The 16717-nt window shown below is 42.0% G+C and overlaps 1 protein-coding gene across 6 annotated transcripts in view; it reads left to right on the top strand.

Annotated features, from left to right (window-relative positions):
• The window catches only part of DGKB (diacylglycerol kinase beta), a 565198-nt gene that overhangs the window by 270502 nt on the left and 277979 nt on the right, over positions 1-16717 (top strand). For 5 of the 6 annotated variants that reach the window (XM_030550690.1, XM_030550689.1, XM_030550688.1 and 2 more), the window contains 2 exons: positions 1859-1948; positions 14896-15056. In XM_030550690.1, the coding sequence (XP_030406550.1) occupies positions 1859-1948; positions 14896-15056 (251 nt within the window). The remainder of the gene's footprint in view (positions 1-1858; positions 1949-14895; positions 15057-16717) is intronic. The other variant, XM_030550693.1, reaches the window with a different exon arrangement.

Genomic DNA, 16717 nt, shown 5'->3' with positions numbered 1-16717 from the left:
TTCCCTTTCGTTATCCCCTCCTTTCTATTACCATATTCTTGCTTTCTCTCTGAGACTTCTCATATACATTTGACAGGGTCTGTTTCGTGGTAGAGTAGGCCTCCAGTCTCTGTGTAATGCCTCAGATTGGGCACGTGCTTTATTTAAAATTTTAGATTCCTATAGTTAGTCAGATATTGTGCATTTTGGGAATCATCTAATAAAGGAACCCCTGAGGTCATGAAAGTTGAACTTTGTGAACCACTCAAGGCTTATGGGAGAAAATAGAGACTAATGGCACCATGTGATTGGTTATTCAACCTTAGGAAGGCTGCAGAGAGAAGAGCTGGCGGCATGCGGTATTGGAGATCATGAAAAGGGAGTGTGAGCTGATGGGGGAAGGCAGTAAGGGGGTCAGCTGGAGTTTTGATTAGGAGTGCTGGCTAGAGTGTGCTGTTGGGAGGTGTAGGGTAAGGCAAATGCACCAGAGAACCTTTAGAAGTCAAGGGCAAAGATGGTAGAGAAGACACCTTTCTAAATGAGATAAAACGGTTTTGTAAAAACAAAATAGCCTAATAATCATAAATCATTGTACTTGAATCTTAAACATATTGCCGAAAGTGTGAAGTTTCTAAACTCTTCTCCTGTCATTAAGTAGTCATGGGAAATACCTCAGATTTCTATGCAGTTTCCCTTCTATTATAGTGGAATTATCTCAACAAAATACTGTATTTTGGCTAACTAAATATTGGCTTCCACAGCTTTGAAGCCAATATGAAGCCACAGCTTTGCAGACTTAGTAAGCAGTTTTTGGTTTAGTCAAGCTCACTGAAGCCAGGAAGAGATTATGAAAGCCATAAGCTATGTATATAAAGTTTTGGAAGCTGTCTACTCTGGGAAATAAATATGTTCTTCAGTTTGAATGTCTTTTCCTTTCTTGTCCCCCTCCATCTCCACTACCCATGACATAAAAAGGAGAATCATAGTTTGGATCAAAGGAAGAGAAAATCCCAAATCTTTATCTAAGCAGTTTGAGCCTTTTAAACTGAATTTTTATTTTTTTTCTAAAAAGCTTAGGGTCTTAAAATCCACTTGTAAATACCAAATCCTCCGCAAGCTTTCTACAAAGATGACAGATAAATTGGTAAAATAACACCGTGTTCCCCTCAGATCTACTGGATGTGTGAACTCCTGGTGAAAATTACTCATAGTGTGCACTTCAACCTGTGTAATCAAATTGCTGATTGTTTACTTTATTCATGCAAATATCAGTTTAGGGCTAGGAGTGCTGTTCATTGCTACTAAATGTGTTTTGTGCACATATTTGAAATTATTTGTTGTTTTGTGTTGCTGTAGTTGTGTATTTGAAATATGTGTATCTTAAATATTCTTTCTGGGTGAAATTTACTCCATTTAAAGGGCCTCAAAAAGCGTGAACTTGGCCATGGTAAGAAAAATCTACAAGACTCACTTCTTTGCACAGGCCTTCTCAGCTGATTAAATTCTGCTTTCCTAGCTGAATGATAAAGCTGAAAGCAACAGAGAGCGTGATGTTCAGTCTTACTGAGATCTTGACTGTCTCTGTTTAAGCCAGATACCACATTTCTGGGTGCCAAAAATACCTGTAGTAATAATAATAATAATAATGATGTAATTATAGACCTGAATAGTACCAGTTTTGGAGGGGCATCACTGCAGCCAATAAAATGCCTGTCTGTGGGAGGTCGAGTTTCCTTTGCAAAGCACGTTTCACTGAACTGTTAGATTTTGATTTAACTCAGTTACCTTATCCATAATTTGAAGTATTACATGTACAACTTGAACTTGGCTTATCGGTTTTTTGTCCCTTTGATTATATATTTTTTTTCTTTATTCACAGAAAAGGCAAATTTGCTTAAACATCCTCCAGTTGCTATTTTGCCTCTTGGGACTGGCAATGATTTAGCAAGGTGTCTGAGATGGGGAGGAGGTAAACACAAGTTAAAATATATTGCATTACGTTGTTACAAAAGAAACAGAAGTTTACTGAGAGAATCTACTTGCAGCATTGTTTTCTCTCTTATAATGTGTGAAAACCCATTGTCAATTTTATTTCTTTAGCCTCTTGGAATGAATTGTGAGTGTAAATATGGAGCAAAACTAGATATTTCTCTCTAAATGGCACATCAAAATTCCTTATAGATGGTAAGGTCCATATTCTATTACTTTGCTTGTAATTCCCATTAATGTCAATCAGAGCTCTATAGACTGAAGGAGAGTACAATATGATCATGAAGGTTTAAAATTGCCTGGCTTTTTACCATCTTTATTGCTGTTATTCACATGATGAGTGCATTATAAAACAGTAAGTTTAAATGTGGGGGGGGGGGTATTGCAAATGGCTAATAGCTTATTGTTTTTAATATATTCAGAAATATGAAAGAAAAATGCAAGTGTCAGGCCACACTAAACTAGTAGCTTTGAGATGACTATTCCTCATTGTTCATTGCCTCTTCTCTCATCCCGGTGAAGATTCCAGACAATCAGCGTGTTGGTGCCATCTACCGGGAAGCAAGGAGGCAAAGACTAGTGAAAGCAAGAGGATGTGTCAAGTCAGACCTTCAATATCCTTTGCCTCTTTTCCTGGAAGCATGGAACCTACCTCTCAGCTCTTTCAATAGCCACTTTCCATTCATGGAAAGATGAAAAGAGAAGAGCAAGCACAACCTGAAGAAGAGGGACAAGAATAGGAAGCAGCAAAGAATCCTGTGGCACCTCATAGACTAACAGACATTTTGGAGCATGAGCTTTCGTGGGTGAATACCCACTTCGTCAGATGCATGTAGTGGAAATTTCCAGGGGCAGGTAGAATAGGAAGGACTCAGCCAAGACTAAGCCCCTGTCTGGTGGCTGTATACCAACTGCACAGGCTTGCAACATCAAAAAGGATGTTGGAGAGACCCCTTCATGGGATCCAGCTTTGCAAGCTTTCTCTCACCACAGGACTAATCGCTCTAGCTCTGATTCCTTATTTCATCTAGACCCAGGGGTTTGATCCCAACCTGCTGGTGTCCAGTGGATTTAGTTTGGAATCCAATGCTGATGCCATTTCAACTCTCCCTCAGTCATTTCAGTCTGAATGCAGTCCTGTTTCTGGTGCTCCTCCTGCTTCTGCTGCTCTTTCTTTCTGTTTCCCTCACTCCTCATGCCTAAAATGTAAGTAATTTACAAGGATTATTTTATCTTCCCCATCTTCTCTATCCTTTATTGGTTCCTGGGTGCAGATCTTTGTAACCCCACTCCAGTGTTGGCAAACTCTTCTGCAATGCAGTGACTTTTCTTCCTGCTCAGTGGAGAGTGCTTCTGTCTTTCTCACTTCTGCAAAATTGGTCATAGGTGCTTGATTTCTGTCTGGGTTTTCCTCCTCATTGCTGGGTATGCATGAGCCCCTCCCCCCTAATATTTTCCACTGATGGAAACCTCAAAGAACCGTGGCCCACTCCGCAGGAGCAGGAAATGGGACCCCTGCTTATGAAATCCAAGGCAAGCTTGTCATTCATGCCCTCTAACAGATATGTAAGTAGCCAGTGAATTGTGGAACAATGACTCCCTCAGATCTCATGACCCCTAAACCTAGATTTCATCTGTCAATTTTCTGTCAAAAATAGCTCTCCTTAGCAGGCACCCCTTCAGCACAGCATGCACATTGCTAGCTCCTGCCTGCATTCCTTTATATATTGGACATTGTGAGTACAGCTCCCACATCTGGTCTTTCTTTGGGATCCTATTTCCCTTTTCTAAAAGAGTAGGTAATAAATGAGTATCTTGATTTTCAGATGTGCTGAGTTCCTATAGCTTCCAGTGGGCTGAAGCAGCTCAGCTATTGTCTTACAGAGCAAGATAGTTTAGGTTAAGCAAGGGTAGTTGCTTCCACCTCCACAGGGGCTGCAGCTCTGATTCACTTTCCCTTCCATCTTACTAATTGCAAGTCCTGGAACCATAGACTCAAGTCTCTACATTCTTGCCCTCTCACCAGTAAGAGCAGGATTCTAGAACTCTAGGTCCCAGATCCACAGAGGACTTAGGCACCTAACCCTAAGCCCATTTTTAAGGCACAACTGGCATCCATAAAACTCCTGCTTTGCTGCCACCTAACTGTGTAGGTGCCTAAACTCACTCAATGCCTACGTTTTTGCAATAAAAGTTCCCTGGCACCTATGTTCCTGCCTCTAGGCATGCACACTGCTGCCTCATTCTAGGAGTCTGGATGCCTGTCTCCTGCCTAAGTCCCAGAGTGATCCACAAACCAAGGGAAGACAGGTGCTCCTCTGCCTAACTTCCATGCAGGGCCTGATATAGCATGCATGTGCAGAGGCCAGGCCCTGCATGCGAGTTAGATAGAGGAACACTTATCTTCCTGTAGTTTGTGATTGCTAGCAGAGATAGGCACCTTCCTGAAGCCAGGAGTTAGGTTCCTATCTCTGAGAGAGGGGGGCGGGGCTTAGGACACACTCCTCTCATCAGCATCTCAAATTTGCTAGCTTGGGCAGCTCCCTGCCTAGTGTGCTGGCAGTTCACATTCTAAGTTGCCCTTCTCTCCCCATTCATTCTATAGGGAGCTTACGTGCCTGGCTCAGTTTTTGTGGATGACAGTGTTGTTCCTGCGATGCTCCAGACACTGAACATTGGAATGCCTAAGGTTCCTCCATCCTTTTTTTCTTTGTTTGTTTAACAGGAATTTCTATTGGTCTCTGACATTGGGTAGGACTCATCTTCCTCCTCCTTCTCTCCTTAGAGGCTGTTTTCCCTCCTGTTTTTCTGTTTTAGCTCAGGCAGGTTGTATTGTCTGTTGGTTCATTTGGAACTTCTGTTCTCTTGTCAGTCACTGGGTGAAGTTCATTTTAGTTCTTCTACTTCATGGTGACAGGTTACCCTTCAATTGTGTGTGTGTGTGTGTGTGTGTGTGTGTGTGTTCCTTTGCTGTGGTATCTCTCCCTATCAGAAGGCTGTTTGGAGAAATCTCAATAGCTTACTTGCTACAATGCTCCCTTCTGAGTTACAATGTCTGTCATTTCAGGGACTTTTTAGCTTCCTCTCTGGTGCCTTTTCAATGCATAGTAACTGACTGCTGCCTCATCTTTAGACAGAACAATCTGGTAGGTCAGGCTTACCTTCTCCCTAATTTTTGCTTAGATAGTCTCTCTTGATGGAAGATATTTTTAAATCATTTGCCTTTGCTAATAGAAAGAGGTAAAAATAACTATTACATTATTTAAAAATATTGATGAAAATTTCTTTCCCAAAATGGATCTGCTACACGAATAAGCATGCTTACGCTTCTGGAGAAGGAATGGAAGCCTCAATAAATGGTCCTATATAAGTAAGCAGAACATCATTAAGGTATCAGTAAGGAAGTATACCTGAGAGATTGTCTTGTAGGTGCAATTTTAAACAAAAAGAGTTTTATTAGACTTCTCAAGAATCTTACCCAGCCCCCTTCAGCCAAACGTTTTGCTACAAACTTAGAGACAGTATGCATATCTCCTGCTGCTGTGTCGTAGGAATGGAATTCCACATATCAGACATTTTATTCTTAAAGCATCCCTGTTGGTGTCCTGTATTTTCTATCCTTAAAGTTAACATACTGGAGTTGGAGATGTCTAATACAGTGTTTCTCTCAGCTTTTATGACCATTCTTATTAGATAGCCAAAAATCCCTCTATAGATTTTTTTGAGATCTCTGTATTGTCCCTTAGATTTGCTGCTCTTGCATATTTTCTACAGGGCTCATAGGTTGAACTTACCTCTCCTCTTAGATCCTTTACTGATAGACCTCAGGCCAAACCATCATTTTTTCCAGATCAGCATTGAGCATGGGGGTAGGGAGAGGGGAGAGAAAGTTGTGAGAACTGCTTTTATCTGTGATGCACCCTCTCTGTGAGAACTATGACAAAGGTCTTAGTAGGTCAAATACTTGTTCTGTAGTATTTTCATTATATAACACCTTCTCTCTTTGCATCATAGAGAACTTTTTTCAAATATTAATGAGTCAGTTCTCACACATCACCCTGAGATAGATTATTGTGTTCTTGTGATCGTTGTGACCACATGAATGAGTCAATGGTGAGCACAAGGCATGGATGTGTGGAGTAACTTGCCGATTGTCTCATGGGAGGTATGTTGCAGTGCTGCTTGCGACAGAGCCCTGTGTGGCTCATGACTTTGTCTGTATGGAAAATCAGATATTGGTTTCACTTTACGAGCTCCAAACACTCTTTTCCCAAAAAACATTGAGTGCAGCCCCATGCGTCAGTTCTCACATCTATTTTTTTTCTCCAGTGTAAGAGGGAATGAGAGTTGATACTCCAGCTCAGACTCTGTTCCCTTATCCTTTGGGAAAGGGGGTTAAATTAAGAGGCATCCTCTCTTTTTCTGCCATCTGCAAGGATCTTTTTCAGCCTTTTGATCTGTCTCCAGATCCCATGACAAGTATTCTGGCCTTAGGCCTTAGAACCTCTTACTGGGATCCCGTCTGTGGGACAGGTGAAAAGAGTTTGTTTATCTCTCTCCTAAACTCCCTTAAATTCCCTAGAAATTATGCAAGGTCAGAGTTTAGAGTGGACATGGCAGTCAGTATCCAGGTTGTTTCCACCTGGCCTTGGAGATTCTTCCCTCCAAGTCCCTGGATCTAGTGATGGTGCACATGTGGATCCTTTCAATCTCCCCTGATTTCCTCTTTCAGGACCTAGTCCCCTACCTCAACTCCATCTTCCTCTACTTTATGACCTGGAGGATGAATGAAACAAGTTCATAGAGAAAGGAAGCGTATTGACTTTAGTACCTGCAAGCCTTGATCAAGAACATTAATCATGGGTCTTGATGGCCTTTTTTAATTGTTGTGCATGCAGGCATACCACACCTTCAAGTTTTTTATTCAAAAAGTCTCACTGTTTCTTTTAACTGAGGTCATCGGTGCCTGAAATTCCCCTCTCTGTGTTCAGGTTTCAGCTATCTTGGCCTTCCAGAGTCAAGTGGGATTTTTCATGCCATACTGATGCCTCCATTTTTTTAAAAGCCCTCTTCTTATGGGAATTAGTTTTCAGAAATGTTAGTGCTCAATGAGACTTTCCAACTGTGGTCCAGAATTAGGATATGCATGAAAAATTTCCTTGCATTTGTTGACTGTGAAAGTGGCTCTATTAATTGTTATACTCCTGCTCAGCTTATTGGATAATTATTGTACTCCCTAATTATCACTGCCCAGTTCTCACTAGCCCTAAATTGATTTTGGAATTCCACATGAATGAGTCTGTGTCCCTGCCAACCCTCTGTTTAAATCCCTCCAATTCCTTTGAGCAGAGACTTTTTCTGGGTGTAAAAAGGTTACCTGCACCATATACAGCCCATGAGAAGGATGAAGAGTCTGTTTGTCCATTCCCATGAACCAAGGCACAGGTCTCTGACTTCCGTGCAGCTATCAGTTGTTGACTAAAGTCAATTATTAATCTGATTTGTAGTTGGGGAAGACTCCACCTCTGCCAGTGAAAGCCCACTGTACTCAGGGTATATTTCTTCTTCCTGTGATGAAAAGGCCAACATAATTTCAGTGGAAATCTGCAATGCCATTACATGGTGATTGCCTTCCACTTTCATCATATACTGTCTACCTTAAGTATCAGAGGGGTAGCCGTGTTAGTCTGGATCTGTAAAAAATGACAGAGAGTCCTGTGGCACCTTATAGACTGACAGACATATTGGAGCATAAGCTTTCGCATGCATCTGACAAAGCGGGTTTTCACCCACAAAAGCTTATGCTCCAATATGTCTGTTACTCTATAAGGTGCCACAGGAATTTTTGGTAATGGGTATTTAAGATAGACAGAGTGTGGGTGCCTTCTACTAGGAGGACATTAACAGCAGAGGCAAACTTAGCTTATAAAGCTCCCCAAACCAACCTCCTCTGATCCATCTGTGTGCTATGTCTGATGATTGTCTGGAATCTTTTTCAAGATGGAAGAAGATGTGGACAAATAACAATGGAAAATTACTCACTTGTAATTCAGTTTGTCAGGTTCCCTCCTCTTCTCCCATCCAGCAACCTTCTCTCTTTCCCCTTTGTTCTGAGTTATCCCATCTGGACAGAGAGATACCAGTTTGAAATTTATTGATCAGATGGTGGGAAGAGTTAGTGCTCAAATATTCTCAGCCTTTCACTATTCTTTGCCTCGTGGCTTTCTGGTAAATAGCACCATAACACTGATTTTCTGAACCATATGTAGGATGGGAGAAAAGATGAGACTTCTGCAAACTGAATTACCGGTGAGTGATTTTCCCTTCTCAAAGATACAGACTTCTGGCATGGAGTATAAATTGTGAAACAAGTAACTATGGAACTCAGAGAATCATATGCACTGCCGCTGTATGTGGAAGTTGGCAATATCTAGCTTTATTAGTTCCAAATTAACAGTAAAAATATTCCATGCCACAACATACTAGTGAAGATCACAATTGAAAGAGTCTAGGAGGAGTTTGAATGGCTTTGGACACACTCACTGCAACTCCAGGACTTTGTACCAATCAACGGATATGATTACCTGTGTTCATGGCAACTACTATCTGCAGATTAGTTCAAAACATTCACACCTACTTGGTTTTATAAATAAGGGGATCTCAGATCTGATATATTTGCAGAGCTAAAAATAACTGTTGATACTAGTCACCCTCTACCATAACTTTAACATCAAGTAGACCCATTGCTTGGTGTGGACATACGTTTTTACTGCTGACACTGGTGGTGACCCAGCATGCACATACTCTTGTCTACATGCACTTAATCTTGCTTTGGATTAAGAAGTAGTAAATCCATGGATCTAGGATTGCTGCTGCACAGCCATTTTGTCTGAACAGCATATGAAGTTTGTCAGTGAAGTCCCCTTTTCCTGTTGTGCAGAGTGTAGCTTGTTTTGGCTCTGCAGATGGTAATTAAGTCCATTTCTACCAAATATAATGTATGGCATAGTCAGTATTCTAGTGGAGGGTCTATTTAGTTACCAGAAGTGTCAGGCAAGTGGTCTGCTCATAGGAGTAGACTTCTATATCCCACCTCAGGATCAGGCCTAAGGTATTTGCACATTGGAAAGAGGAAGGGAGGATGCATAGAATAAAAGTGAATACACCATTCTTCATTTATTATACTAACACCACAATTTATTAGGGTTATGCTAAGTAACCCTATGTTCGTGAAAAATCACTGCTATAATTTCTATTTAGGAAACACACATTTCTTTTTAGAAAATACACAGGGACTTATATTACTGCAATCAAAAGCTGAGCATACCAACAGCGAAGAGACTCTTCAGTCTGGAAAGTTCATCCAGAAATTATCAAAATGTGGAAAATATAGTGCTGATCACTATCCTCCTCAGTTCTGAATGGCTTCCAGGCATTTGGTTGTATTACCACAAATCTCTTTGGAAACTTTGACAAAAGAGATAGATGCATGAACAGAAGTTTTAGTGACTCATAGACTCTAGGACTCGAAGGGACCTCGAGAGGTCATCGAGTCCAGTCCCCTGCCCTCATGGCAGGACCAAATACTGTCTAGACCATCCCTAATAGACATTTATCTAACCTACTCTTAAATATCTCCAGAGATGGAGATTCCACAACTTCCCTAGGCAATCTATTTCAGTGTTTAACTACCCTGACAGTTAGGAACTTTTTCCTAATGTCCAACCTAAATCTCCCTTGCTGCAGTTTAAGCCCATTGCTTCTTGTTCTATCATTGGAGGCTAAGGTGAACAAGTTTTCTCCCTCCTCCTGATGACACCCTTTTAGATACCTGAAAACTGCTATCATGTCCCTTCTCAGTCTTCTCTTTTCCAAACTAAACAAACGCAATTCCTTCAGCCTTCCTTCATAGGTCATGTTCTCAAGACCTTTGATCATTCTTGTTGCTCTTCTCTGGACCCTCTCCAATTTCTCCACATCTTTCTTGAAATGCGGTGCCCAGAACTGGACACAGTACTCCAGTTGAGGCCTAACCAGCACAGAGTAAAGCGGAAGAATTACTTCTCATGTCTTGTTTACAACACACCTGTTAATGCATCCCAGAATCATGTTTGCTTTTTTTGCAACAGTATCACACTGTTGACTCATATTAAGCTTGTGGTCCACTATGACCCCTAGATCTCTTTCTGCCATACTCCTTCCTAGACAGTCTCTTCCCATTCTGTATGTATGAAACTGATTGTTCCTTCCTAAGTGGAGCACTTTGCATTTATCTTTATTGAACTTCATCCTGTTTACCTTAGACCATTTCTCCAATTTTTCCAGATCATTTTGAATTTTGACCCTGTCCTCCAAAGCAGTTGCAATCCCTCCCAGTTTGGTATCGTCCGCAAACTTAATAAGCGTACTTTCTATGCCAACATCTAAATCGTTGATGAAGATATTGAACAGAACCGGTCCCAAAACAGACCCCTGCAGAACCCACTTGTTATACCTTTCCAGCAGGATTGGGAGCCATTAACAACTACTCTCTGAGTACGGTTATCCAGCCAGTTATGCACCCACCTTATAGTAGCCCCATCTAAATTGTACTTTCCTAGTTTATCTGTAAGAATATCATGTGAGACCGTATCAAATGCCTTACTAAAGTCTAGGTATATCACATCCACCGCTTCTCCCTTATCCACAAGGCTCGTTATCCTATCAAAGAATGCTATCAGATTAGTTTGACACGATTTGTTCTTTACAAATCCATGCTGGCTATTCCCTATCACCTTACCACCTTCCAAGTGTTTGCAGATGATTTCTTTAATTACTTGCTCCATTATCTTCCCTGGCACGGAAATTAAACTAACTGGTCTGTAGTTTCCTGGGTTGTTTTTATTTCCCTTTTTTATAGATGGGCACTATATTCGCCCTTTTCCAGTCTTCTGGTCTCCCCCGTCTCTCATGATTTCCCAAAGATAATAGCTGGAAGCTCAGATACCTCCTCTATTAACTCCTTGAGTATTCTAGGATGCATTTCATCAGGCCCTGGTGACTTGCAGGCATATAACTTTTCTAAGTGATTTTTTACTTGCTCTTTTTTTATTTTCTCTTCTAAACCTACCCTCTTCCCGTAAGCATTCACTATATTGGACATTCCTTCAGACTTCTCAGTGAAGACCGAAACAAAGAAGTCATTAAGCATCTCTGCCATTTCCAAGTCTCCCATTACTGTTTCCCCCTCCTCACTGAGCAGTGGGCCTGTCATAAACAGATAGCTAAGGGTTAATGTCTCTTAAACCTGGAAAGGAGTAACCTGAAACACCTGACCAGAGGACCAATCAGGAAACAAGACTTTTTCAAATCTGGGTGGAGGGAAGTTTGTGTCTCAGTTCTTTGTTTTTGTCTTCTGCCTGTACTCTCTCTCGGCTATGAGAGGATTTCTGTCTCCTGCTTTCTAATCTTCTGTTTCCAAGTTGTGAGTACAAAGAGATAAGACAGTGGTTTATACTGGTTTTTTTCTTTTGTATTTACATGTGTGTAGTTGCTGAAGTGTTTTGAATTGTATTCTTTTTTAATAAGGCTGTTTATTCATATTTATTTTAAGCAATTGACCCTGTATTTGTCACCTTAATACAGAGAGACCATTTTTATGTATTTTTTCTTTCTTTTTATATAAAGCTTTCTTTTTAAGACCTATTGGAGTTTTCTTTGGTGGGAACTCCAGGGAATTGAATCTGTAGCTCACCAGGGAATTGGTGGGAGGAGGAAGTCAGGGGGAAATCTGAGTGTGTTAGATTTACTAGCCTGACTTAGCATTCCCTCTGGGTGAAGGTGGGGGGTGGGTGGAGCTTGGCTCTCTCTCGGTGCTTGTGTTTTCCAGGACTGAAAATAGAGAAGGTGGAATCCCTCTATTTAGATTCACGGAGCTTGCTTCTGTGTATCTCTCCAGGAACCCAGGGAGGGAACACCTGGAAGGGAGAAGGGAAGGGAAATGGTTTATTCCCCTTTGTTGTGAGACTCAAGGAACTTGGGTCTTGAGGTCCCCAGGGAAGGTTTTTGGGGGGACCAGAGTGCCCCAAAACACTCTAATTTTTTGGGTGGTGGCAGCTTTACCAGGTCAAAGTTGGTAACTAAGCTTGGAGGTTTTCATGCTAACCCCCATATTTTGGACGCTAAGGTCCAAATCTGGGAATAGGTTATGACAGGGCCTACCCTGTCCTTGGTCTTCCTCTTGCTTCTAATGTATTGATAAAAAGTCTTCTTGTTTCCCTTTATTCCCATAGCTAGTTTGAGCTCATTTTGTGCCTTTGCCTTTCTAATCTTGCCTCTGCATTCCTGTGTTATTTGCCTGTATTCATCCTTTGTAATCTGACCTAGTTTCCATTTTTTATATGATACCTTTTTATTTTGTAGGTCACACAAGTCTCGTGGTTAAGCCAAGGTGGTCTTTTGCCACATTTTCTATCTTTCCTACCCATTAGAATAGCTTGCTTTTGGGCCCTTAATAGCATCCCTTTGAAAAACTGCCAACTCTCCTCAGTTGTTTTTCCCCTCAGTCTTGAATCCCATGGGACCTTACCTATCAGCTCTCTGAGCTTACCAAAATCCGCCTTCCTGAAATCCATTGTCTCTATTTCGCTGTACTCCCTTTACCCTTCCTTAGAATTGCAAACTCTATGATTTCATGATCACTTTCACCCAAGCTTCCTTCTACTTTCAAATTCTCAACGAGTTCCTCCCTATTTGTTAAAATCAAGTCTAGAACAGCTTCCCCCCTAGTAGCTTTCTCAACCTTCTGAAATAAAAAGTAGTCTGCAATGCAGTCCAGGAACTTATTGGATAGTCTGTGCCCCGCGGTGTTATTTTCCCAACATATGTCTGGATAGTTGAAGTCCCCCATCACCACCAAATCTTGGGCTTTGGATGATTTTGTTAGTTGTTTGAAAAAAGCCTCATCCACCTCTTCCACCTGATTAGGTGGCCTGTAGTAGACTCCCAGCACGACATCACCCATGTTTTTTACCCCTTTTAGCCTAACCCAGAGACTCTCAACACTTCCATCTCCTATGTCCATCTCCACCTCAGTCCAAGTGTGTACATTTTTAATATATAAGGCAACACCTCCTCCCTTTTTCCCCTGTCTATCCTTCCTGAGCAAACTATACCCATCCACACCAACATTCCAGTCATGTGTATTATCCCACCAAGTTTCAGTAATGCCAACAATGTCATAGTTGTATTTATTTATTAGCACTTCCAGTTCTTCCTGCTTATTACCCATACTTCTTGCATTTGTATATAGGCATCTAAGATACTGGTTTGATCTTGCCTCCCAGCTTTGCCCTGACCCTCCTTTCTCTCTGCCATTATAGCCCATGCTCCCTCCTGTTTCCGACCCATCTCCCAGGTCTTGTTCCCCACTTACCTGTGGGGTTTGCTCACCTGTCCCTGTCGAACCTAGTTTAAAGCCCTCCTTACTAGGTTAGCCAGTCTGTGCGCAAATAAGGCCTTTCCCCTCCTCGAAAGGTGAACGCCATCTCTGCCTAGCAGTCCTTCCTCGAATAGCATCCCGTGGTCGAGGAAGCCAAAGCCCTCCTGGCAACACCATCTTCGCAGCCAGGCATTCACCTCCACGATGCATCTGCCTCTGCCCGGGCCCCTACCTTTGACAGGAAGAATTGAAGAGAATACCACCTGCACTCCAAATTCCTTAACCCGTACTCCCAGAGCCCTGTAGTCACTCTTGATCTGCTCAGTGTCACACCTCACAGTATCATTTGTGCCCACATGGATGAGTAGCATGGAGTAGTCGTCAGCAGGCTGGATAATCCTCAAAAATGCCGCTGTAACATCTTGGATATGGGCCCCTGGCAGGCAGCATACCTCCCGGGATGAATGGTCAGGGCAACAGATGGGTGTCTCTGTCCCCCTCAGCAGAGAGTCTCTAACCACCACTACCTTACGTTTCTTATTATCAGTGGTGGCAGCAGACCTCCTAGCCTTAGGGGTACGAGGCTTCCCCTCCTTAACTGTTGGGGGTGATTCCTTCTCTCCTGTATCAAGAAGAGCATAACGGTTATCTATTACAACAGCAGGAGGGTTCGCAGCAGGGGTGGAGCACTGCCTGCTGCTAGAAGTAACCAGCTGCCAGTGTCCACCCTGAGCCATCTCCTCCTCCACTGGTGTGTCAGTAGTCCTGTGAACTGGGACAGCTACGTCAGCTGTCTCCACATGGTTACTGTCCAGGAATTGCTCATGGATACGGATGTTCCTCAGCCTAGCCACCTCCTCCTGTAGCTCTCCCACCTGCTGCCTGAGAGTTTCCACCAGTAGGCACCTTTCACACTGGATGCCACCCCCAGCCTGGATATCAGTAAGTGGAACTTGCAAGTTACAGTCTTTGCAAACCCACACCAGAATCTGGGTAAAAGCATCCATGCTTTGGTGCTCTGTCTGGCTACACCTTTTAACTCCTCAGCATACTGTCAAACTTTCTTAGGGCACTGCCTCTGCTCTATCAACCTCTGTACATATATTTTGAGATGAAAGTATTTTACATGTTAACATTCACTGTATAGCATAAACATGCTACAAAGTTTAGCTTGGTGTTGTCTGAATACAATCAGGTAACTGTTGGAAAATTCAAGTTAGTAGGTCAAATCTGCTCACAGTTATACTGAGTGTAAATCCAAAGTCTATTGAAATTAATGGAGTTATTTTAAGTTTATACTGATGTGGCTGAGTGCAGAAGTTAGCACTGTATTTACATTTCCCATAATTATAGTTACTGGAAGATTGCTGATGGAGCAAAATATAATTCTGTGCTTCAGGTTTTATATGTGCAGATAAAATTTTCCTAATTACTGGACTTAGGAGTGGGAGTAACATCAGCAAAGTTTGTCACATTTATTAAAATTCATCGTGTTCACCCTTTGCTAGGATATGAAGGTGAGAATCTGATGAAGATCTTGAAAGACATTGAGAACAGCACAGAAATCTTGCTGGACAGATGGAAATTTGAAGTCATACCCAATGATAAAGATGAGAAAGGAGATCCAGTGCCTTATAGCATCATCAATAATTACTTTTCTATTGGCGTGGTAAGAAAGTCATGCTTAGCCTTAAGTGATATTTTTCTATTCTGAGTAAATGTGTGCATGCATGTCTCAGAGTGAAGAATGACTGACTAGAGATAATTTATGATGTAATTTTGCTAGTAAAATGAATACATAGGTGACTGACAACAATTTACATAAATTTCCTTACACATTCAAACTAGAATTATTTTTCAGAATCTTCCACCCACCTACATATAGAGGAGAAAATCATGTTGTTTTTAATGGTTTATGAGCAGCTTCAGTACTAAATTAAGCGTGTCACTATAAAGACTCTATAAAATATAAAAGAAGACTAAGCATTATTAACACCTCTTAGTCACCTTGTCTGTTAATATTCACACATTCAAAATCATGCTGAAGAACAATGTGTGTGTGTGTAGGGGGGTGTTCATTAGTACTTCTTTAAGTATGCTGCTTCTTCCCCTTCCCCTCTCCTTTACCTTCCAGTTCTGCTATCGGATCATCACGGTAGTTCTCAAATAAAGAGAATCTTTTTGGTTGAATCCCAGACATGTGAATTCACAGAATCTTCCATTCTGGAAAGTACTTTGCACCATCTCTTCCATATTGTGGCCTGTTTCTGCTCCATGAGAGTCAAAGGGGAGGGTGGGGGAAGATTGCCATTGACTTTATTGAAAGTAGGATTTGGTCTCTAGGTTTCTTAGATCACCAGTAGGTATGGGTATGGGTTGTTCTGAAAGATTCATTCTTGGTACAGGCACTGCTAAGTCTGACTTTTTCCACACCTTCACTGTAGTTTAGATGAATGTCAGTCCAGGTGGCAAAGTTATCCATTATTTGGACAATGCAGCAGCTTCCCTGATAAATGATCCAGGATATTTGGCCTTTCTTTCTTCAGAGGATCCCTGGATGGTCAACAATCTGCTCTCAAATTTGCTGGGTCTCCAACACAAGCTATAGGATACAGTCTCTTCCCCTTTTTTAGCACAGGGGATCTGTGTTCCATTGCTATGAGGGCAGAGGCTCTGCTAGCTACCAGGCCTCTTCCCAGAAGCTCAACAGTTGGCTCCCTTCCTATGGCTCCCCACTACTGTGGAGCAGGGCTACTCCAGCCCAAAGCAGCTCCTTGGCCCCTTTCACTTTGGTGTCGTCTTTATCCACCCCATCACAGGGATAGAAGAGAATGTTAAGTATGTAAGCAGGTTATGCTATTCATGTTTAATTTTCTATCTCATATAAATGTGACAAAAGGGATGTTAAGATGAACAGCTTCCCAATTAAGTGTGATATAGTGTGATTATGTATAGGAACTTAGAACTCTACTTTCAGGAAATGCTTGATGAGAGAGAATAGCATGTGTGGAGGAAGAAAACAAGCCTGAATGCTGCACTGTCTTGGCTTTCTCTCTTTTCATGCCTGAACACTGAATGCATACCATTTGCACAGGAGACAGCAGAAAAGATTCCAGCGGCTCAGGGTGGCTCTGCACTCTTCTCCTCCCTTCCCTCTTGTGAAAAGTGGGTTGGCTCCTCCTCTCTCCTCCTTTAATCCTTCAACAGCAGGCCTGGGAAGGAGTAGAAGGAGCCACTTCTGGAGTTTCTCTGCCCCAGGCTTGGGGCTGGGGGTTGAAGAGCCCCTGGAAATGGCCTCCTCCAGGGCTAGGGCTGGGGATAGTGAAAACA

Source organism: Gopherus evgoodei, chromosome 2 (genome assembly GCF_007399415.2).
Source record: "Gopherus evgoodei ecotype Sinaloan lineage chromosome 2, rGopEvg1_v1.p, whole genome shotgun sequence".
Classification (NCBI taxonomy): domain Eukaryota; kingdom Metazoa; phylum Chordata; order Testudines; family Testudinidae; genus Gopherus; species Gopherus evgoodei.
Note: the sequence above shows the minus strand (reverse complement) of the source record. Positions and strands in the feature narration are given on the sequence as shown.